The following is a 25,304-nucleotide window of genomic DNA, read 5'->3' as shown; positions in this document are numbered from 1 at the left end:
AGGAGGAGTGGGGCTTCAGGGTCTCTGCATCCTTTGGGCATGGTTCTTGTACCTTTTCTGCCCTTAGACGAGGAGTTCTCAGCTACATGCCCAATTTTGGACTATGACTCTGAGTTTTTGACCGATCCTGGTAATCTGGGCGTGCGGAATCCGTACTTAAATGGGGGGGGGCTGTCATTATCTGTCTCCTGCAGCTCCTGTCTGCCAAGAGCTATGTTGGACTTTTGTCTTGTTATGTATCCAGCTTGCAGTACCACTGTTCCACCGAAGGGGCCACTGTTCTTCTACCTGACAGAGCTAAGCTCATTACTTCAAGATGCTTGGCACCTGTTCCTGATCTATGTAAGTCTGCCTGTCCCAACAGCCTTTGTCAGTTCATCTTTTGCCTTGACCTCTGCTGGTTTTCCTGTGAGCCATCCCTGTTTGACTTCCTGGTTTTGACCTCTGCATGTCCCTCCATTTTGGCATCTCTTCCTGTGACCCCTGACTCGACTTTGTTATGACAGAACCTACAGTCTGCATCCTGTCTCCAGTATCTCCTGTGTATCAGTCCACAGACTATTGCATCCTGTGTGTCATCTCCTTGATATAACGGCCATACTCTGCTGACTTTTTCATGCCTTACCATTTATTGCATCACTTACATGTGTAACACATGTTAAATTAGAACCACTTCCTTCCACTTGCCTTTTCTCATTGGTTTATATATTGATAATCCTGACAAAGTGTCTTACGTATATCTATCTATCAGTACCTTCCTTAATGTTCGAATAGAGATTAGAAACCCAGATGCTCAAGGCCTGAGACACAGAAGCTGTTGCAATGCTTGACTTCAAGGAAGACCCTAGTGACCAGGCCTTTGACCACCTGGTGCACTGTAAAGGTATTAGTTTTGTGGGATCTATCCTCAAAAAGAGGATTCTGAGTTGCTTGAGAACTAACTTTAGGAATTTCGGACCTCAACTAACCTGAATATACTTACTACCATTTCCACATTTCCATTTTACAGTTAAATCATAATTTTTCCACTTTGAATCCTCTGCCAACCTTGATTTGTCTGCATTCAAACCTTAAAAGGTAAACACCTAAAACCCTATGGTGCAACATAATACCAGTGAGTATGCTTGATTACACTGGAAAAGGCTGGATGTAGGGAATACCCAAACTGCAGCTGCTCTGATGGCATCAGCAAGACTGATAGTACGGATTCCTACATGGCCCACCCAGCACATTTTAAGGTGCATGCATACTCTCTGTTCTTGGAAAATACTTTAGCAAACTAGAAGTGTGCTTAGGTTTGCAGGAAGTAGGAAAATCTGAATAGGCACTCTGTACAAAAAGTCTAAACATCACATCAAAAAATGTACAACTATCTACATCTTTAGAACCATTCCTTTCTTTAAATAAAACTTTTCAAGTTTTTTTTAATTAAAATACTGCAGTTTTGAGCCTAGTTTAAATTAATCTTGATAGTCATGGGACTAAGGACTACCTTTAGTACATGCTTTTTTGTGTGTTTGAACATTTTGTACATTGGGCAAATGCACGTCTCTGCCTAAGCGAGACTGGAAAATGCAAAAGTATAGGGCAGACATACTGTGGAGTGGAAATGACTGTGTGGCCTGTACACCCCTTTATCTAATTTCAATAATATCGCTATGGAAAATGAAATCTTGATTTTTTTATTGCTCTACAAAACTAGGTGCACCAAAATGCCTATGGTTTATTCCATAATACATGTCCTGGCTCTGCCTATCTGCCCCTTTGTGAACTCCTCTATATTGTTATGGAAATCCATGAGCTTTGGTGTAAATCCAGGGCACCTATGCAAATCGATGCACACAGCACCACCAGAGAGAATTGTGATGCACCCTGGCTGTTATGCACATAGCAATTGTGGCCCTGAGTATGTAGCCTCAATGTTCATTGCAAAAAAACCTGAAAAGGCAGAGTAGGTAACTGTGATCCCGGCAGTGTGGATGACATCTTGCAGGTGTTTATTGCAGTCATCCATTCTGGCCACAGTCAAGTTTTATTGTGGTGATCTTCACATGTTTCCTGAGCTGGAGCACAATTTGGCATATCATCAGAGATTCTCAAGGTGGTAACAAATGAACCAGGCTGAAGGCGTATGCAACACAGAAAGCGAGGACTGTAGTGTTCCTTAAAAAATACATAATCTTGTCCATCTTTAGTTGCCACAGTATAAAGGGTAACCCCATTACTAGAAATGTCATGATCCCTAAGAGCTGAGGTTAATGGTGTGAGTGCTTTGCCTCTTGTTAAAGTTTACAGGAGATAGGTCACTAAAACTGTAATTGAGCTCCTCAAACTGTAATTGAGCTCTTCTGAACCAACATGACATAGCAGATACCTTCGCATCCTTCTAGTCAAGCCTATATAACGTACACCTTGACCCCTCTACCCATCACCCGACTGAGAAGGATATATCCTCTTTTCTGGAGGGACTCCCTCTTCTCTCAATAGACCCCATGGTAGGAGCTGATTTGAATGTTCTGTGGTCCCAGGAGGAAATTAGTAGAGCTATTGAAAATATCCCCAAAGACAAGGCGCCTGGGCCAGTTGGTTACATTAATAACTTTTTCACCACCTTTCATGAGGAACTGGTTCCTATACTAGAGCAGCTATTCAATGCTGGCATAGCATCAGGGAGTTTCCCAGCTGAAATGTTGGAATCCCATATTATAGTAATCCCAAAACCAGGAAAACAACCTTCAGAATGTAAAAATTATAGACCAATAGCCCTATTAAATTCGGACACAAAATTCTTTGCGAAGCTCATCGCTAACAGGCTCTCCTCTGTTATCCCCAAGATAATACACTCGGACCAAGTGGAGTTTGTCATGGGCTGACAAGCTCCTGACAATTCAAGGTGCATTTTCCATCCCATATAACACTCCCACAGAAGGAAAATGCATTGCTCCTGCTTTCGCTTGACGCAGAAAAAAGTGTTTGGCAGACTCTACTGGTTATATATGACACGGGTTCTTGAGAAAATGGGACTCACAGGAGATATTCTGAGAGCCATTTTGGCGCTATATTCTAAACCCTCTCTGCGGGTATTTGACAGTGGGTTTCTATCCAGTAATGTCCCCATATCCAACGGTACCTGACATTGGTGCCCTCTGTACCCTTTCATATATCTATTAGCAATTGAACCGCTGTTTGCTAGAGTGAGGCTTAGCCATAAGTGTGAGGGAGTTGTTGTGGAAGGAGTGGATCATAAACTTTGTTTGTTTGCCGATGTCCTATTTTTAGTTACCAGCTCGGAGACCTCATTGCCAGCGGTCCATAGAATTTTAGCGAAGTTTAGCGAAGTTTCCTTATACAAACTTAATACTTGTAAAACAGAAGCTCTAACAATTAACATTCCCCTGGAGAGTCTGCCGGGTCTTAGGGAAAATACACTTACACTTGGAAATCTACAGAACTCTCTTATCTGGGCATCCAGATAACTCCGTAACTAGACACATTATTAGATAAAAACTTCTCCCTTCTGGACCAACTCTTGGCATTAACAACCTCTTGGATGTGCTATGAGGTCTCTTGGCTGGGCAGAATTTCATAGTTCAAAATGATGCTCCCAAAGATGATGTATTTTTTTCGCATGCTCCTTTCTCGGATTCCAGATCACATGATTGGTGGATTGGTTAAGATTATGAGAACATATGTGTGGAAGAATAAACCCCCTCGGATGGATCTCAACCGCATGACCAGAAGTAAATTACAGGGTGATTTGGCTCTCCCTGACTTTGGGGAAATACCATGAGGCTTGTCTGCTCTCTCAGATGTGTGACTGGTCTCTCCCATGGGGAAGGAAGCAGTGGGTTGACCTAGAAAAGGCTTGTAATTCAGATTTCCCACTGGTGGATCTAAAGTGGGCTCCCCGGGATTGGAGACCTCCAGCCCACAGCCTGCCCGCTCTCACTAGGGATGGACTGATGGTCTGGGACCGACTGTGTAGTGGTCTTGAGGGATTCGCCCACCCTACAGCAAATGTCTCAATTCAAGCGGTTGCCAGACAGATTCCTGATTTAAAGCTCTCAGGGTGGGCTTCTGGGCGAATTGTGACTTTGGGTCATATGTTTGAATCAGGCACACTTTCATCCTTTACCCACCTGAGTGAACAATATCACTTGCCTAGAGGCTACTTTTACAAATTCCTAAAACTTAGACACTGTTTGGCAGAACCATCCCTCAAGGATACTGGTATAAGTTCCCCTCTAGCTATATATTATGCAAATCTGAAAAAGGGTAATAACAGAACTAGTATAACCATATGGTACACTGTTTTAAGTACACTAGTAGACCTTCCCAAATCCAAAATACAGCGTCAGTGGTCAGGGCCAGATTGGCACTAAAAATCAGCCCTGGCATTTGAAGCATACAGGCTCACCTCTGTTGGTGCCGCTGCATGGTCAACATGGGGCATTGATATATACATTATAATAAAACATTACATTTATCAGGCCCTCTTCAGTCACATCACGCCACCCCTCACCCCAGAAACACATTATAACACCCTAGTCCACTGTACTTATCCTTGCTTCTGACATCTATCAGGATGGGAACTTCCTTTAGAGTGAGCAGGGAAGCTCTGAGTCTCACAAGATTAATAAATCTGCAGAGCTCCTCAGCTTGCTCTGCAGGCTGTATCCTGTTCGGGGACTGGGAGCAACTATCAGATTCCTCCTGCTAACCAGAGCTGGATTAAGGCTCGGAAGGGGGTGGGGGCTAAGGAATTAAGACAGAGGGGCTCCTATGATGTAATATGGTTATTAGACACATTTTCAACAAATACACATTTTCAACAAAAGCACTCCAGTCAGGTGCACACAGTTCTGCCTTCACAAGCAGTACAATGTGAAGCATTACATACCTCCCAACTGTCCTTGCAGTCAGACCAAATCCTGACTAAGCGGGACAGTCACCCACCAAATTCAGGACAGTTGGCAGACTGTCCTGCTCTCTCCTACCTGACTTGTGGTGGCTGGTGTCTTTAGATCAATTGCTGCTTGTTTGGATCCTGGAAAATTGGGGGCCCTATCTGAAAACAAAATGGGTACATGAAATTTAGAAAACTCCAACCAGCACCGCAACTTTAGTTGTAGAGACAGAGCGAGATGTTTGTGCGCATGTGCAATTCTACGAACTACACATACGCAATTGTTGTAAGAAGAAAAGTCAAGAGGATGAGGAGGAGATCCGGAGACAGCGCGTTCCGAAGAGACGGGGTAAGTATGATTTTTTTTATCACAGAAACAGCAGTTTATCGGAACTGCTGTTTCTGTGCAGGGTTGCACATAAGATGAGAAATAGTTCAATCCTTATCATTGTGATAAGGATTGAAAACTATTTTTCACTGTGAATATTGATGAATGTGCCCCTGTGCCTTTTATCACCCCTCCTTCTTCATCCCCCTGTGCTTTTTATGCCCCCTTTCTTCATCCCCCTGTGCCTTTTATGCCCCCCTTCTTCATCCCCCTGTGCCTTTTATGCCCCCCTTTTTCATTTCCCTGTGCCTTTTATGCCCCCCCTTTTTCATTCCCCTGTGCCTTTTATGCCCCACTTCTTCATCCCCCTGTGCCTCTCTTCGTTTATCCACTCTTTTACTTACCTCTGTATTTCTTTTCTTTTCTTTTCTCTGTTCTCTCTTATTTCTTCCGGGCGCCGCTCCACACTGAAAGCCGGGCATGACGTAATGATGTTACACCTGACATCCAGTGCAAACAGAGGAGGGGGGAAGAGGGACGCCGGCACCGTGATCATGTGAGTATTTGTGTACTCACATGATCGTGGCGCCGGAGCCACCACTCTGCTTCGCAAATAGATGAAAAAAGGTTTAAAAGAAAAAGTTTAGAACAAAAAAAATTTGAGCGAGGGCGGGCTACGGCGCCGTGATCATGTGAGTATACAAATACTCACATGATTGCGGCGCAGGGTACCGACCAGCCCACACAGCCATCGGCCCTTCTGACAAAAGCCAGAAGTGCCAGATGGGCAGTCCGGCCCTGTCAGTGGTAGACAGATCTACATGTAGAGTTCTTGGGAGAAGAATGGGAGCGTATATTCCGAAACTCCTTTAAAATATCTAAATGCCTCAACCACAGTGAAATGCTGGTAAAACTGTTAGAATAGATTGTATGTGTCACAAATCGGGGTCTTAGTGCTTATCACCGTACCATATCTCCCTCCTGCCGAATGCAGCATTCTATCCTGGGACAGGTGTGACTTCTGTCTGCAGTACTGGAGGCTGCCATCTTGGGTGAGACATTTACTAAGCTTCCTGCTGAGTCTGAACACCTGATCTCATTCACCAATTGGCTTCGCCTGCAGTCTATAACATACTTGCCTACTTTTGAAGGCAGCTGTCCGGGAGGGTGTCCGTCAAGGGGGCGTGACCACGCGTGGTGCGCCATTAGGCTCCGCCCTGTCAATCTTAGGTAATTTTAGCCAATCGCAGTAGGGGGCGGGGCCACGATGGCGCATTTAACCCCGTCCCCACCATCTTCAACAACGGCGACAGCTGGATCCAGGATTTTTGCCTGCTCTCCGGGAGAACTCCCAAAAATTCGGGAGTCTCTCGGATCGAGAGAGTAGGCAACTATGGTATATAAGAGTCTCCTCCCACACTCAGGAAATTGCCAGTGCAACACATTCCTGGTTCCAGATCACCTCAGTTGCTTATTTGGCTGCTTTATTCTGCCTGCTGTATACAGATCTCAACCTTTCATGTGAATTCAGCTTCATCCTGGTTGTTGCGTCAATCCCCCTGCTGTATACAGATCTCCACCATTGAGGGAATTCAGCCACATCCTGCAGCTGTGTTATGGACTTCTCTGTGTGAGTTCAACTTCATCTTGCTGGCTGTTATATGAACTGCAAATCAATAACTCTCTGTGTGAATTCAGCTGCTTCATCTAGCGCCCTTTTTTTCCTTCACTATTTTCTAGTTTTTTGGGAGTTGACCACTCCCTACAAAGGTGCTGCAGGCTTTATAAGATGGAGGTTTAGGGGAAGGTTTTAAATGGAACACCCTGAATGTAAATTTGTATCACTAGCTTAGGGACTTACCTACAGGAGATGCCTTGACGTCCGGCAGGGAGCTTAACCCCAATATAGCTATATTGTGCACAAAAATCTCCTTTATGTTTATGCTGACACAGTGATTTTTAAATTCTGTTTGTTTCTGAGCGCCGGACAACATTTTTCTTTTATTTGCACTTGCACATTGGTCCTATTTGTCCTTGGCTGCCATTTCAAATGATTTTATACACTTGTACACATTTCATTAATTTAAAGAAGCGCCCTTTTTTTCTTTCACTATTTTCTAGTTTTTTGGGAGTTGACCACTCCCTACAAAGGTGCTGCAGGCTTTATAAGATGGAGGTTCAGGGGAAGGTTTTAAATGGAACACCCTGAATGTAAATTTGTATCACTAGCTTAGGGACTCACCTACAGGAGATGCCTTGACGTCCGGCAGGTGAGCTTAACTCCAATATAGCTATATTGTGCACAAAATTCTCCTTTATGTTTATGCTGACACAGTGATTTTTAAATTCTGTTTGTTTCTGAGCGCCGGACAACATTTTTCTTTTATTTGCACTTGCACATTGGTCCTATTTGTCCTTGGCTGCCGTTTCAAATGATTTTATACACTTGTACACATTTCATTAATTTAAAGAAGCGCCCTTTTTTTCTTTCACTAGCTTCATCTAGCTGCTGTTATATGAACTGCAAACCAGTAACCCTTTGCATGAATTCAGCTGCTTCATCTAGTTACTGTTATATGTACTGCAAACCAATAACTCTCTATATGAATTCAGCTGCTTCATCTAGTTGCTGTTATATGAACTGCAAACCAGTAACCCTTCGTATGAATTCAGCTGCTTCATCTTGTAGCTGTTATATGTACTGCAAACCAGTAACCCTTCGTGTGAATTCAGCTGCTTCATCTTGTAGCTGTTATATGTACTGCAAACCATTAACCCTTGTGTGAATTCAGCCTCATTCTGCCTGCTGAAATAAATACTTTGGTTATTTATACCTTGTGTGGATTAACCTTCATTCTACCTGCTTGTGTACAGATTCCAGCTGTTACCTTCTGTGTAGTTCCCCCTCCTAATGTCCTGTATACAGGATTAGAGCTAGCTCTATGAGCAAGGCATTCATCCGGCCTCCCAGTTTCCACTACCCTCCTGCCACAGCTAGTCCCAGGAGTCCCGAGACGGATCCCAGAAACCCTACTGCCGTGACAGTATGTTACCGCAAAGAAGTTGCACAAAATATGGCCTTCAGTTACCCTTACATGCTGAAGCAGCTGCTCTGAGAGAGGAGACTTTTTCCATATCTTTTGATTAGGTCCATACATACAACCCCTCTGGTTATAGGTCTTTCAGTTATTGGGAACTCTCCTTGATTATCCAATTCAACCCTCCCCAGAGCATGCCCTATTACATCACTAACCACCTTCATTTCCCTCATGGGACAGATACGTGTTGGGTCAAGTTCTTATTGCAACCAGAGCTGCCATAGCATAGGCCTGGAAGACGTGGTAATCGCTTTCACAATTACCACCATTGCGACACCGAGGACACCTCCAAGGAAAATCAGAATTTCTAAAAAAACGATTTGAATATTACCAGACTTACCTGCAAAGCGACGCTCTACATCTCCGATCGTAGCAGCATGCTCCCCGCAAGTTATTCCGACTACACAAATGTCTGGCACAAGACTTTGCCATCATCGCGACCTGAATAAATCTTAATTTAAAGCGACAATGGCGGGTTAGGTGTTTCAACACTTAACCTGAGGGGTGGTGGTAAAGATTTTTATGTAATGCTGAAATTTGTAGTGATGCATAATTAAGTACAGCCTCTATTTACCATGCTGGGGCTGCTCTGGGAGCCCCAGTGAAGAACCTCACCTCCACAAAGATTTCTTCCTACTCACCAGCACCCCAACACAACTGGCGAATGGAGGAAGTGCTATGCTCATATCGCTTTCACTTATGAGGGATCAGTGAAGCCAGAGAGGCTTCAGCTGCATCCAATTGTAATACACAAGTAACTCCTTCCTGAGATAGCATTGCTGAGAAAAATTTTGCTCCAGTAACTAGGTCAAGGTGGAGAATTCTCTGATTCACACTGGCATTTTGGCTCTTCGCCACTTCTTAAATAGACACCTTAGTCTTATTCTATATACATGGACTGTTGCACATATTCTTAATTTTTATGTACAGGGCTGGAGACACAGGACCACTTTCCTTGTTCTTTATTACAGATGTAATTCTTATTATATATTGTTTTTCCATATATATGGTCAACTTCATAGCGAAACCTGTTTTCTGTGCACAATTTATCTGCTTTTATTTTTTTATATGAGAATATCACATCATTAATACTGGTGTACGTAAATATAATTAATTTTTTTAATTATCAGTTTAAATATCTCTGATATTAATTGATATCTGTTGTGGAATATTTTTTTGTGACATCGGGAGAGAAACTTGCAATGCCCCTGGCATATATATGGTCTGACATGAGATGCATGTGAACTCTTTTGACTGATTTTACAATTTAGATTTTTTTTTCAATTGCAAAGTCATAAAACCAAAGACGACCATTATAATTTTACAACAAGTATGCCCACTAACATTGCATCAACAGAGCAAACACAGTTCTGAAACAGTTTAGCATGTAGAGTTTTCAAAATTATGACAGTTTAATACGGACAGGAAAAATTACAAAAAAACAAAATATCTATATGAGGAAAGAAATGAGAAATAAATAATTTGTGAAGATATTGTAATCTTATAAAGTATACATTGTCTATCTTACCTCCTGTAGCACTGGCAGTGAACCCGAAGCCTCGTCCCCCATTCCGTACAAGGCAGAGTTTTGGCCTGGGGCAGGACTCAGGAAGACAATTCGCAAGAATGGACAATGGCAAAATATAATCATTGCGAAATTTCTCATAGTTGGTCTCATCAAGGACAGATAGTGATATGCGGGAACCACTAGAATTTATTTTCTCGACCACCTGATAAAATATGAGACAAGTCTAAAACAGGCAACATATCAAATGTGCAAAATATCAAATGAAGAGCATGACATTATATATATATATATATATATATATATATATATATATATATATATATGGGAAACATACTAAAATCACATTGAAAAACAACTACCCATACATTTTTTTTATTATAATTTTATTTATCTAGCAGTCTAGATGTTCTAACACACACACACATACTCTTATTTGTATTGCATTGTGAGGACCCATGTCTGGAACATTCCTCATAGGGACACTCCTTTCCTATTGCCCAATCAACAGTATTCTTAAATTCTTATAAAATATAAAAATTCTTAATTCTTATAATATAAATTCTTATAATATAAAAATTCTTTATGTTTAGATGACATTTTCCACAGTTATCACTTGAGATTTTCAGTTTGACCCAGACCAAAAGAATGACATTTCACTGTCTTGTCGGGACAGTTTAATGTATTACATCCATCTTAGGACATCAATACACAGGCATACGACACCTAGCTACGACGCGTCAAACAGATTATAATCATGGACAATCATTGTGTATTGATTCAACTATTATAATTTATTTTTATATCTGTTATCCGATTCTTGCACAGCTAACCAGATTCGATCTTGCAGTGTGGATGGTTCAGCCATGATGCATGCAACACACTCATGCTTTCTGGGCACCCCTCTGTCCGAGCCTTTTTTCTGCACTTCATTACCACCTGAAAGAAAGATGAATTGCTGAATCTTTACATTGTTCCACTTCTGAGAGGAAAGGGTTGACCGAATGTATGCCCACATGTCTCTCTGGTTCAGCAGATTGCTCATCCTCTGACTCATCACTCTGTAGCTGGACCAGTGTTAAAGAATAATGGTTATATAAATGACTGAGGTAAAATTTGAAACCATATATCAGATACGAGATTTCCAACCTAAAATCTGGATCAATGTCCATCTCTTCCAAATTCCTGCCTTTGAATTTGGCCAGTCTTCCCCTCTCAAGAGCCATTATAAGCTTGCTCATTTTGGCGAGTTGGAGGCTATATTCTGGGAGGTGGTAATACTGTCAGTGCACCCTGATGACCCAAAGAAGTCTGACAATTGATTAAATTATGTGTTGTTTAAATTGAAAACTTCTGAAAGAGTAGCAACATGTTTTCTACACGTGTGGAAGACAGTGTTTTTTAGCTTCACATTCCTGAGCAAAGAGTTGTATGCAATGGGAGTCTCTGAATTATGACAAAGCAGGTCTTGCAAACATGTATAGATTTTCAGTGGCCACTCCATAAACTTCATCCTTCTCTGCAAGAAGTTCCATTGCCCTTTGCATTACTGGTGTCAGTAGGATTGGAAATATCCTATCTTGTTTTCATTGGATTTCAATACTTGTGAAGTGCTGGCAGAGCGTCTTCTCAAGCTCGGAAAGTGCCAGGGCAATATCTTGTGGAGATCCAAAGCATCTCTGGAAGAAAAGGTAATTAACAACATCTTGACAACTTCCCCTTCCCTTCTTTGATTGAACAAGGTCATCAATGCCAGGGTGACCTTTACAAGCAATACTCAGTTTTTAAGCAAAGTGTCACGGGCACTAGGAGTCTTTACCCAGTATCACCCGCTGATGGTCTTATCAGAGCAGTAGAGTTGGTATATGATACTCTGGTGGCAGGGTGATAATGGAACTGGAAACAGCAGATGGTTAGAGAATGCTCAGAAAGTCTATGACTAGCAGCACTGGTAAACAATAGGTAACTGAACACGAGGATCTGGATGGACAAGGACACGTGAGGGTAGTCAGTGGTCTGCGCACGGCAAGTTGTACCACTGCTATAGTGAGAAAGAATGTCCAGGAGTAATAAGGAGGTGGAAGTCAGCGGTCTGCGTATAGCAAGTTGTACCGCTGTCTGTAGTGAAGGAATGGAATCCAGGTGATGGTAACGGGGAAGTCAGTGGTCTGCGTGTAGCAAGTTGTACCACTGCTTATGTGAGAGGATATATGCAACTGGTGACACAGGGAAACAGGAATCAGTGGTCTGCCTCTAGCAAGTTGTACCACTGAATATATATGTGAGGAAGGACACGAGGAGATAAAAGCAATGCAGAGTCTACACGGGTGCACAGATAAACAAAGTCACTAGAATAGTCCAGCAAAAGGAAACACAGTCAATAATAGCAATAGTCTCAGAGGATGTAAAGTCCGGAGGAGAACAACTCAGTCCAGATGGATATGCAATACACCAGCACAGTCAATGAGAAGTATGCATACCGTGGTTCAGATGAGCAGGCTGTTAGAGATAGCTGCAGGGATACCTGAATGGCAGGGAACTGACGAGATGAGAAGTCCTTGCAGAATGGAAGCGGCAGGTAGGTGCAGCGCACTGTAGGTAGGCCAGCAAGGACGACAAAATACTCAGGAAGCAGTAGTATATCGAATTGAACAGCAGGAGACCACGGGAGAGCTGAAGCGATGTAGCAGGGCTGGAAGCCGAGGAGCGTAGACTCGATGCTAACAGGCAAGTTGACACAAATGGACACACTGTAGAAGCAGTAGGCAGCGGGTCAGCTGACGGCAGGTAGAATGCAGACTGGAGCGCTGAGACGAGCAGGACTCTGTAGACACGCTGAAGTAGCTAACAAGAATCAGCTGGAACAGTAGCGATGTAACACAGGAGAGTTGGAGAGATCTGTAACTTGTTAGACACACGGAGGCAGCGGATAGGAATCAGCTGCTGGAGTCACGATGAAACACAGGAGAGTTTGCAGTAATCTGTAACTGTAGATATACGGAGACAGCGGATAGGAATCAGCTGCTGGAGTCACGATGAAACACAGGAGAGTTTGCAGTAATCTGTAACTGTAGATATACGGAGACAGCGGATAGGAATCAGCTGCTGGAGTCACGATGAAACACAGGAGAGTTTGCAGTAATCTGTAACTGTAGATATACGGAGGCAGCGGATAAGAATCAGCTGCTGAAGTCACTAGGAACACGAGGAGTAGAAGTGGTCTGGAAACCACAAACGGCAAACAGGAATCAGCATCAGCTGAACACACGAGGAGGCACTGGAACACCTTCAGAGACTCATGAGGAATGAGACTCCAAGATCAGGCAACGTGGTATTGACCACAGGTGCTTAATATAGGGAGTGTTGCCTGATCAGCCAATTAAGTTAAAGGAACAGAACTGAAGGTTAGAAGGGACTGCACATGCGCAGTACCTCATTATAATGGACGGACACGGTTCCTAGCTACCTTAGAAGTAGCACTCACAGTCCGGTGAGTGACAGTACCCCCCCTTTTAAAGGTGGGCACAGAACACCTTGAACCGGGTTTGTCCGGAAATTTGGTATAGAACTTTTTCAAGAGGGCTGGAGCCTTGAGATCTTCAGCTTTGATCCATGAACGCTCCTCAGGACCAAAGCCTTTCCAATGCACGAGGAAACGAAGAATTCCTCGCGAAATTTTAGCATCCAAAACCTGAGTAATCTCAAAGTCTTCCTCCTGATGAACTTGAAGTGGCCGAGGTGCTGAAGGAGGGACCGAGAAACGGTTGATGATGAGAGGTTTGAGCAAGGAAACCTGGAAGGCATTGGAAATACGAAGACTCTTGGGAAGTAAAAGTTTGAAGCAAACTGGATTTATAACTTGAATGATCCTATATGGACCAATTAAACGGGGAACAAATTTCATGGATGGAACCTTCAAACAAATATTCTTAGTAGATAGCCACACCCGGTCTCCGACTTTCAATGGTGGAATAGCCCGTCTCTTTTTGTCCGCAAAAGACTTATATCTGGCAGATGTCTTCTTTAAACAGGTTTTTACCTGAGCCCAAATATTTTTGAAGGTTTGACACAAAGTCTCAACAGCAGGAACTTGGGTGGGCGGGAGGGCAGGAAATTCCGGGAAAGAGGGATGGTGACCGTAAACCACAAAGAATGGAGTTTTAGACAATGACTTATGGTACATGTTGTTATGAGCGAATTCAGCCCAAGGAAGTAATTCTACCCAGTTGTCTTGATTGGCTTATGAGAACATCCTTAAGAAAGTCTCAAGATCTTGGTTGACTCTTCCAGTTTGTCCGTTCGATTGAGGATGGTAGGAAGATGAGAGTGCTAATCGTATGCCCAAGGTCTTGCAAAGGGCCCGCCAGAATCTGGAAACGAATTGTACTCCTCTATCTGACACGATCTCGGACGGACATCCATGAATACGGAAAATTTCTCTAATGAAATGTTCAGCCAGGGTAGAAGAAGAAGGTAAACAGACAAGGGAACGAAATGCGCCATCTTCGAAAATCTATCCACCACTACCCAAATGGTGTTGCAATTCTTACTAGGAGGAAGCGTAAGTAACAAAGTCCATACTAATATGGGTCCAAGGCTTAGATGGAATGGGTAGTGGCTGAAGCAACCCCGCTGGAGTTCTGCGGGGGGTCTTGAACTGGGAGCATAAATCGCATGCTGCGATAAACTCTTTGACATCTCTCCTCATAGAAGGCCACCAATAACTTCGAGAGAGGATTTCCAAGGTCTTGCGTTCACTAGCGTGTCCAGAGAAACGAGAAGAGTGAAACCATGAAAGGATTTTTTTCCTAAGAGCAGGAGGCACGAGGGTCTTCCCAAATGGTAGCACTTTAGTGGAAGAAGTAGCCAGAGAAACACATTTGGGGTCTAATATAAAGTGGTTAGGAATCTCTTCAACGTCTGAGGACGCCACAAAGGCTCGAGATAGAGCGTCTGCTTTTTTATTCTTTGCAGCTGGTTTGAAGGTTATGATTAGATCAAAACGGGAAAAGAAAAGAGACCATCTTGCCTGACGAGGATTTAAACATTGAGCAGACTGTAGGTATGACAAATTTTTATGATCCGTAAAAATTGTCACCGGATGACGAGCTCCCTCTAACAAATATCTCCACTCCTCCAATGCTACTTTAATAGCCAGCAACTCCTTGTCCCCGATGGTGTAATTCTTCTCCGCAGGCAGAAGACCCCGAGAGTAAAAGGCACAAGGATGGAATTTTTGTTGCTCCGATTTCTGGGAGAGAATGGCTCCTAAACCAACATTAGAGGCGTCTACTTCTAGGAAGAAGGGAAGCGTCACATCAGGCTGTCGAAGGATGGGAGCAGAGGAGAAGGACTCTTTAAGAAATTGAAAGGCTTGGAGAGCCTCAGATGACCATTGCTTAGTATTGGCCCCTTTGCGAGTTAGAGCCACAATGGGAGATGCAATTGAAGAGAAGTCTTGAATGAAGCGTCTATAGTAGTTGGCAAAGCCTAAAAAACGCTGAATGGCACGAAGAGTAGTTGGCTGAGGCCAAAGTAACACAGCATTCACCTTTTCTGGATCCATTTGTAGACCAACTCCGGAAACAATATAACCCAAAAATGGAATCTGGGGCAACTCAAATGAACATTTTTCTAATTTACAGAATAATGAATTTTTCCGGAGTCTGGAAAGAACTTCGGCCACTTGTTGGTGATGTGAAGGCAGGTCTTGGGAAAAGATGAGTATGTCGTCCAGATATACTACGACACATACATATAACAAGTTCCGAAAGATCTCGTTAATGAAGCCCTGGAAAACAGCAGGGGCATTACATAACCCGAAGGGCATTACTAAGTATTCATAATGCCCATCTCTGGTGTTAAAAGCTGTTTTCCATTTGTCACCGGACCTGATTCTAATCAAGTTGTAGGCACCACGAAGATCCAACTTAGTAAAAATCCGGGCTCCCTTGATCCGATCAAACAACTCAGTAATAAGTGGAATGGGATACCGATTTTTGATAGTGATAGCATTAAGACCACGAAAATCTATGCAAGGGTGTAATGATCCATCTTTCTTCTTCACGAAGAAGAACCCAGCTCCAGCGGGAGAAGTAGAAGGTCGAATAAATCCTCGCTGGAGATTCTCTTGGATGTATTCAGCAGTAGCCTGAGTCTCAGGTAATGAAAGTGGATACACACGACCCCTAGGTGGAGTCTTGCCAGGTAACAGGTCAATCGGACAATCCCATGAACGATGAGGGGGAAGACGTTCAGACTGAGCTTTATCAAAGACGTCGGCAAATGAAGCATACTGAGGAGGAAGTCCCGGTGAGGAAGGTGAAATGGAGGTTTGCTGTATTTTACGAGGAACAACACGAGATAGACAATGTTGGTGACATTCAGGTCCCCAAGATGTAACTTGAGGAGTGCGCCAGTCAATCTGGGGAGAATGACATTGAAGCCATGGAAGGCCTAAAACAAACGGACTTGTAGTAACAGGAAGGATTAAAAACGAAATTTCTTCTCGGTGTAGAACACCAATCTGAAGGGTCACTGAAGACGTACTTTGGGTGATGAGACCGTTGATAATACGTGATCCATCGATAGCAGTCACTGTAATAGGAGTCTTCAGGGTAATCACTGGTAGGGACCATTAAGTTTACAAGGGATTCAGAAATGAAATTTCCCGCAGCTCCTGAATCAATCAGAGCTTGGGACTCAAAAGACTTAGTAGCAAATGAAATGGTAACGTCAAATGCACAGATTTTTGATTTCGTAGAAGATGGAGAGGACTCCAGGGACCCTAACTTAACCTCTCCAGAACTAGTTAGGGCCTGGCATTTCCCGATTTTTTGGGGCATGACTGGAGCATATGTGTGGCATAAGCACAATAGATACAAAGTCTATTCTTAATTCTTCGATTCCTCTCTGCAGAGGTTAGTTTGGAACGTCCAATCTCCATCGGTATTACCGGAGGTGAAGCAGGACGAATTTGAGAAGTGGAACGAAGAGATGTTTTAGCTGAAGTAGTTCTCTCAGAGTCCCTCTCACGAAATCTGAGATCCACACGATGACAAAGAAAAATCAAATCTTCTAAAGACGTAGGGAGTTCTTGAGTAGTCAGTGCATCTTTAATTTTATCTGAGAGCCCCTGCCAGAAGGCGGCAATTAACGCTTCAGTGTTCCACTGAAGCTCAGAGGCTAAGATCCTAAATTGAATGACGTACTGTCCTACTGTACGAGAACCCTGTCGTAAACGAAGAATGCTGGAGGCAGCGGAAGTAACACGACCTGGTTCATCGAATACATTACGAAACATGGAAATAAATTTGGCACTATCCTGTAACAACGGATCATTTCTTTCCCACAGAGGGGAAGCCCATGCGAGAGCTTGTCCAGAAAATAATGAGATGAGATAGGCCACTCTGGAACGATGAGTAGAAAAGTTTTGAGGTTGGAGCTCAAAATGTACCGAGCATTGGTTGAGGAAACCTCTACATGTTTTGGGATCTCCACCATACTTTGACGGAGTTGGCAGGTGAAGCGTGGAAGCCGTAGACACCTGGGATGGCACTGGGGAAACAGAGGAAAGCACAGGAGCATCAACAGAAGCTGTAATATTCTGCCCAGACGTTCTTTGGGAGACTAACGTCTGGTAACATTGTAGTAATAGTTGTTGACGAACATCCTGTTGTTCCACACGGGTGACCAGATGCTGCAGCATCTCTTTAGCTGTGGGTTCCGAATCTGGGTCTGTCATGGCCTGATCTTACTGTCACGGGCACTAGGAGTCTTTACCCAGTATCACCCGCTGATGGTCTTATCAGAGCAGTAGAGTTGGTATATGATACTCTGGTGGCAGGGTGATAATGGAACTGGAAACAGCAGATGGTTAGAAAATGCTCAGAAAGTCTATGACTAGCAGCACTGGTAAACAATAGGTAACTGAACACGAGGATCTGGATGGACAAGGACACGTGAGGGTAGTCAGTGGTCTGCGCACGGCGAGTTGTAACACTGCGATAGTGAGAAAGAATGTCCAGGAGTAATAAGGAGGTGGAAGTCAGCGGTCTGCGTATAGCAAGTTGTACCGCTGTCTGTAGTGAAGGAATGGAATCCAGGTGAAGGTAACGGGGAAGTCAGTGGTCTGCGTGTAGCAAGTTGTACCACTGCTTATGTGAAAGGATATATGCAACTGGTGACACAGGGAAACAGGAATCAGTGGTCTGCCTCTAGCAAGTTGTACCACTGAATATATATGTGAGGAAGGACACAAGGAGATAAATGCAATGCAGAGTCTACACGGGTACACTGAACTTGATCCCACGTTGAACTGCACACAATAATAATAATGAATGAACAGCACTGCACAGATAAACAAAGTCACTAGAATAGTCCAGCAAAAGGAAACACAGTCAATAATAGCAATAGTCTCAGAGGATGGAAACTCCGGAGGAGAACAACTCAGTCCAGATGGATATGCAATACACCAGCACAGTCAATGAGAAGTATGCATACCGTGGTTCAGATGAGCAGGCTGTTAGAGATAGCTGCAGGGATACCTGAGCGCCAGGGAACTGACGAGATGAAAAGTCCTTGCAGAATGGAAGCGGCAGGTAGGTGCAGCGCACTGTAGGTAGGCCAGCAAGGACGACAAAATACTCAGGAAGCAGTAGTATATCGAATTGAACAGCAGGAGACCACGGGAGAGCTGAAGAGATGTAGCAGAGCTGGAAGCCGAGGAGCGTAGACTCGATGCTAACAGGCAAGTTGACACAAATGGACACACTGTAGAAGCAGTAGGCAGCGGGTCAGCTGACGGCAGGTAGAATGCAGACTGGAGCGCTGAGACGAGCAGGACTCTGTAGACACGCTGAAGTAGCTAACAGGAATCAGCTGGAACAGTAGCGATGTAACACAGGAGAGTTGGAGAGATCTGTAACTTGTTAGACACACGGAGGCAGCGGATAGGAATCAGCTGCTGGAGTCACGATGAAACACAGGAGAGTTTGCAGTAATCTGTAACTGTAGATATACGGAGACAGCGGATAGGAATCAGCTGCTGGAGTCACGATGAAACACAGGAGAGTTTGCAGTAATCTGTAACTGTAGATATACGGAGGCAGCGGATAGGAATCAGCTGCTGAAGTCACTAGGAACACGAGGAGTTAAAGTGGTCTGGAAACCACAAACAGCAAACAGGAATCAGCATCAGCTGAACACACGAGGAGGCACTGGAACACCTTCAGAGACTCATGAGGAATGAGACTCCAAGATCAGGCAACGTGGTATTGACCACAGGTGCTTAATATAGGGAGTGTTGCCTGATCAGCCAATTAAGTTAAAGGAACAGAACTGAAGGTTAGAAGGGACTGCACATGCGCAGTACCTCATTATAATGGACGGACACGGTTCCTAGCTACCTTAGAAGTAGCACTCACAGTCCGGTGAGTGACACAAAGGCTCTGTAGCCAATGAGATCAGCTTGCTCCATCTCGTCTCATAGAGCTTCCTGAGGATGTGTGCATTTTCCAATATATTAGTACCTCACTCCATTATTACTCCGCATTTCACAATGCTTATAATCTTTTGCGAACCATGGCAGACCTCAGTGCCAGTGAGGGGTTCTTGAATGTAACAGTTTCATCTTCGAAGCTAGCTACCTGCTTAACAGAATACTACATACAGAATAATTGATGGAATGGTAAAGTCTTCCATCTTCTCCAAAGCGGTAGCTATTTATGTATGTAACATTAGCCTTCCCATTTCTCAAAGTTTCTGAAAAATATACTCATGTTTGCCGAAATCTGATCCGACCCAGGTCTAGTTTAAGCGTCGATTACTGGGGATAATAGCTGAGTATGTATAACTAGAGATGTTTTTTTTGACCCCCAGGTTTTGGTGTTTGTTTTTGGATATGGATTAATTTTTTGTTTTGGTTTTGGCAAAACCGCCCTAGCGTGTTTTGGTTTTGGTTTAGGATCTGTATTTTGTTTTAGAAAAATAGCTAAAATATGCTAAAATCACATAATTTTGCTCTTGTTTTGTTCCGACATTATTATTGACCTCAATAACACTGATTTCCAGTCAATTTTGTCCACCTCACAGGTCACAATATTATTTGCATACACTTTCGGACAAAGACTGCAGCGAGCTGACTGGATGCTAAGCGACAGAGCAACAAACAAACACATGGCAGTTCATAGCACATCTAGGAAACATTGCCACACATCCGTGGCAGAAAAGAAAAGTGATGCAAGATGGAATTGTCCTTAAGCCCTCCCAGCCACCCTTATGTAAGATACTGAAAAGGACATGTACAGTTAAACAAAGTAAGTACTCTAGCGAGAAGGAGTGCCACTTTTGTGGCTGAAGTGCTGAAGAGTTTTTTTTGGGGCCCCCCACAAAACAAGCTACCAATAGCTTAGCTGCCTTAAGCCCAACAGTGCTGTCAATGAACTCTACATTATTAAACCATGTCTGCTCATGCTGGATCTTTAATCTCCTTCTCTTCTCCCTCTCATCTCTGAAGAACTGCCAAATTTATGTAGACACAGGAATGGATATTACAACTGGAGTGGCATTACATCTGCTTCAAAAAGGCTGTGACAGCCCCTGTGGGCAGCATAGAATACATCATGCTGGAATACGCTGCATTGAACAGAGATTTAAACCAATATATAGATGCAGTTGAGGAGACTGTACTTAAATTAAAACGTGACCCACCGGATGAGAATCTCGGATTTAAGACAGCTTGTACACGAGAGATTATTATTATTATTAATTTTTATTTATAGGGCGCCACTAGGTGTCTGTAGCGCCGTACAGGGACAAACAAAGTTACAATACAAGGGGAGACAGTACAGTACAGTAAACAATAAGCACAGTAACTCGGTGAGCTCAAAGCACAGCTAGAGGGTCGAGGGGAAGGTCCTGCATACGGCTGAGCACGAGAGGGAGGGCCCGGATGACAGGGAAACCCCCAGAGGAGAGAGGAAGGAGTGAGAGGGGACGGGGGGAAGAGGGTCCTCAAGGAGGAGGGCTAGGTAGCTGGGTAGCCGAGTTAAGAGTGGTGAGGACAGGAGGAGAGATGACCCTGCGCAGAGGAGCGTACAATCTAAGGGAGAGATACACTGTGCTTCAGAAAAATAATACAGAGGATGCTCTGAGGCAAGATCATAAATATGTCCAGTTTACAGAGCAGCTAAAAGATCTAAGAAAACAAATGGATGTGTCACCAGCCCCTGCAGACGAAGATTTGGAAGATGATGACGAAGATAGCGCCGTCACCCAGATTACTCCTATAACACAGTTGGAGATGGTGAACCCAGTGATGTATGTGGTCAGACATACGAGAGAGAAGCAATTGAAAGGATAATTGAAAACAAATTTATAGCACCTGTAGGTAACATTGGCACACAGCGGTAGCTGAAAGGAAAAGTGGTGCAAGATGGAACTGTCCTTGGGACCCTCCTACCCACACTTATAATGGATCTTAAAAAGGACATGCACACTTTAACAAACCAAGCACTTCAGCGAAAAGGAGTGCCACTTTTGTGCTTGGTTTGCTTGGGCCCCCCACAAAACAAGCGAACAATGGGCTTAAGGCAACTAAAGTAACAGTGCTGTCAATGTAATCTATAGTGGCAAGATGTTGTTGTCATCATCGTCAGCCTCATCCTAACCCTCATCAGTGTGTACATCATCCTAACACAATATTAATTCATCCCCGCAGAAAACCACCATTACAGAAGTCTCTGTAACATAAATGTCAAAAAACAAAAATTAAAAAAAAAAAGCTTTTACCTTTTAAAAGAAAAAAACACATCTTTAATAAAAGTGAAACTTTACTGGTTAAAAATATAAAATTGCCAACATGTCATTTTACCCAAATATTAATCAGCATTCCAGCATCAGCTAGCTTCATTCTCTCACCTAGATCCCAGCACATGCAATCTACACTGTCATCATCTTCACCCTCATCAGTGTGTACACCATCCTCACACAATACTTATTATTCCCTGCTGGAATCCACCATTACAGAAGTCTCTGTACTTTGATCTAAATGCCAGTATAGCCCTTCCTCATGAAATTTGTACTTTATTTTACGACAGAGCTGCCACGATTTTTGGGCAATTTTTTTTTCAAAATGTTCTGCTGAATCATCTGCATCATCCTTGGGTCTCTTAGAAAAGCTTAGTTTTTTCCTAGCAGCAGTAACCTGAGAAACTGAAGGAGGGGACGCCATTGTGTCAGGTACCACTTCCGCTGTCAACTTGCTCACCAGCAGCTCATTGCATCTCTTGTGATCTGGGACAGTGAGAAATAAAGAGAAGACATTGCTCTTAAACCTGGGATCAAGCATGGTCACCAAAATGTAGTGATACGATTTCCAGAAATTGATAACTCTTCAATCCTGTTGAAGTGATTGAAGTAATTCATCTACAAGTTCAACATACTTTGCGTAATTTCTTTGCATCATTTTTAAAGGTGCTTTTCCAAAAGTGTAATTAAGAGAATAACTTTGCTCAAGCTAGCAGTGTCTACTGTCTACAGGTGACTTCTTTGAATTGTTTCAGCACCTTGCACAACCCAGAAAGTATTCTCCACTGCGCTGCCATCCTCACAAGCATATATAGTGTGGAATTCCAACTTGTTACCACCTCTTGCTTCAGTTAGTGGCAGGGCAAAATAAATTGTTCTTGCAGCTGCTGCAATTTCCTACATGCTGTTGCAGAATGCCAAAAATATCCCAAAATTTTTCGGGCCACAAACAGCATCTTCTGTACGTCCCTGTCATGTTTCAAAAAGCTCTGTACCACCAAGTAGAATGTGTGAACAAAACAGGGAAAATTTTGTTTTTCAACCAGCTGTAATGCTCTCATAATATTGCTGGTGCTATCATGAATGACATATCCTCAGGAGAGTCCAAACGGGATAAGCCATGTTGCAATGACATCCCTTAGTTTTTCAAACAGACTGTCATCAGTATGCCTCTTAGTAAAGTCTCTGATACACAGAGTGTCACGGCAATAAGGTTTCTGGAATTCGTCTCGGGACCACTGAGACTAGCTGTGGCAAGAGGATAGGGGAAACTGGGAGGAGGAACCACAGAGAAGATAACAGCTGGAATCTGTACACAAGCAGTTGGAATGAAGGTGAATCCACACGAGGAATAAATAACCAAAGTATTTCAGCAGGCAAAATGAAGCTGAATTCACATGAAGGGTTAACAGTTGCAGTACACATAACAGCTACAAGATGAAGCAGCTGAATTCACACGAAGGGTTACTGGTTTGCAGTTCATATAACAGCAACTAGATGAAGCAGCTGAATTCACACAAAGGGTTACTGGTTTGCAGTTCATATAACAGCAACTAGATGAAGCAGCTGAATTCACACAGAGGGTTATTGGTTTGCAGTGTCGGACTGGGGCATGAAGGGGGACTGCAACACTAGGGGCCCACCAGAGGGGGTGTGGTCAGCCATCATAGAGGCGGCACCAGACACTAGAGGGGGAGTGGTCAGTCCACTAAGGACAGCTAGCACCTTACTGTAGTATATAAAGAATGCAGTATGTGTATAAAGAATATACAGTCTTGACCTGCCCCTTAGATTGGGCAGAACAGTCACCAAAAATTAGGCTTGGCTAACCTGTGGCACTCCAGGTGTTGTGAAACTACAAGCCCCAGCATGCTTTGCCAATATATAGCAGCTTATTGCTGGAAGGGTATGATGGGACTTGTAGTTTCACAACACCTGGAGTACCACAGGTTAGCCAAGCCTGCACTAGATTCAGAACATTTGACAAACTGTCCTACCTGTTGTTGTCACTTTTATCACCTGTGGCTGCTGGTTTCTTTAGTTGCTGGTTGTCTGGATCCTGGAATGTTGAGGGCCCTATTTGAAAAAAATAATGGGAACATTTAGAAACGACAACCTTCCCTGCCATTAAATCAACAGCACCCACATTTAATAATTAGGCCTCTCTCCAGCCTCAACATTAAAGTAATAGTGCTCGCATTTGATAAATAGATCTATTTCCCTCCAACCGACCCCAACATCAAATGAATAGTATTCCCATTTAATAAATAAACCTATTACCCTCCCTCCAAACAGCCCCAGCATTAAATTAAAGGTCCCATCACCCCCTCCCTATAGTGTTCTCTGTAGAGCCCCCCTCCCTATAGTTTAACATAGGCAGTCCCCAATAATTATAGTTTAGCATAGGCAGCCCCCCCTCACTATAGTTTAGTATAGCTTAGTATAGATAGGCAGCCCTCCTATGCCACATAGTAGTGCCCCCAAAACAATATTATGTCACACAGTAGTGCCCCAAACAATGTTACTCCACACAGTAGTGCCCCCAATGTTATACCACAGTAGTACCCGAAATTCACATATACCACGCAATAGTGTCCCCAATTCATATTATGGCCACAATAGTGTCCCCAATTCACATTATACCAGCAATAGTGCCCTCCAATTCACATATGAAATGGCATAGAGCTCTCAATTCACACACACACTAATATATATATATATATATATATATATATATATATATATATAGATATAATATATAAATATATAATATATAAAAATATATATATATATATATATATATATATATATACACACACATACTCTCTGCAGTCAGCCTCTGCTCTCCCAGTAACTAGAGCACAGATGAAAGCTATATATAATGTATATATAAATATATATATGTATATAATATATATGTTTGTGTATATATATATATATATATATATATATATATATATATATATATATATAATGTGTGTGTATATATGTATGTGTATGTATATGTATGTATATATATATTAACCCCAAAAAATTGAGCTTTAAATGGCGCTAAGTAATACAGAAAAAAATACTTATATTTATATAGGCAGCTCCCACGTCTAAGGACACCTGTTTGCAAGTGTCACACCTAGATAACAAAATACAAAAAGACAGGGGCGCCACACATAGTGTAATATTGTTTTTTCAAGTGGTGATAGAAATCCATATAGTGCTCGTACCAAATGTATATTTCAATAAAGCTTATCTGATTTGTATGATGATAGGATTCCACCAAGAAACTCCAAATGGTCTCAAACGTCAGAACCGAGATACTTCAAATGGCTAGAACTCAAAAGACAACCACAATAGTGCAACACCATTTGACGAAACTTCTAATATGATAAAATATTTAATAAAATCGCTAAGCGATCAAAACAATAAAATGACCGTACATAGAATTGAATTTAAAACAGCTTATCTGTCCTCCTTGAGATCAAACGTGATCCACATGACACAAGCTTGAGCAGCAATCCCGGCCGGAAAGGCAACAGCACTCCTGGATGACATTAAGCACAGAGGGAGATCCAGACACTGCCCAACGCGTTTCGTCTTAATAAAGACTTTATCAAGGGATAATAACATATGATGCATACCTAG

General features: G+C 42.9%; 1 protein-coding gene across 3 annotated transcripts in view; it reads right to left on the bottom strand.

The window, feature by feature from the left end:
* NHERF4 (NHERF family PDZ scaffold protein 4) overlaps window positions 1-25,304 on the bottom strand; it is a 396,171-nt gene that overhangs the window by 215,560 nt on the left and 155,307 nt on the right. For all 3 annotated transcript variants that reach the window (XM_075190611.1, XM_075190612.1, XM_075190613.1), the window contains one exon: window positions 9,861-10,062. In XM_075190611.1, coding sequence (XP_075046712.1) covers window positions 9,861-10,062 — 202 coding nt within the window. The remainder of the gene's footprint in view (window positions 1-9,860; window positions 10,063-25,304) is intronic.

The sequence above is a fragment of the Mixophyes fleayi genome, chromosome 11 (genome assembly GCF_038048845.1).
Source record: "Mixophyes fleayi isolate aMixFle1 chromosome 11, aMixFle1.hap1, whole genome shotgun sequence".
Classification (NCBI taxonomy): Eukaryota; Metazoa; Chordata; class Amphibia; order Anura; family Limnodynastidae; genus Mixophyes; species Mixophyes fleayi.
This window is presented reverse-complemented; position numbering and strand designations above follow the sequence as displayed.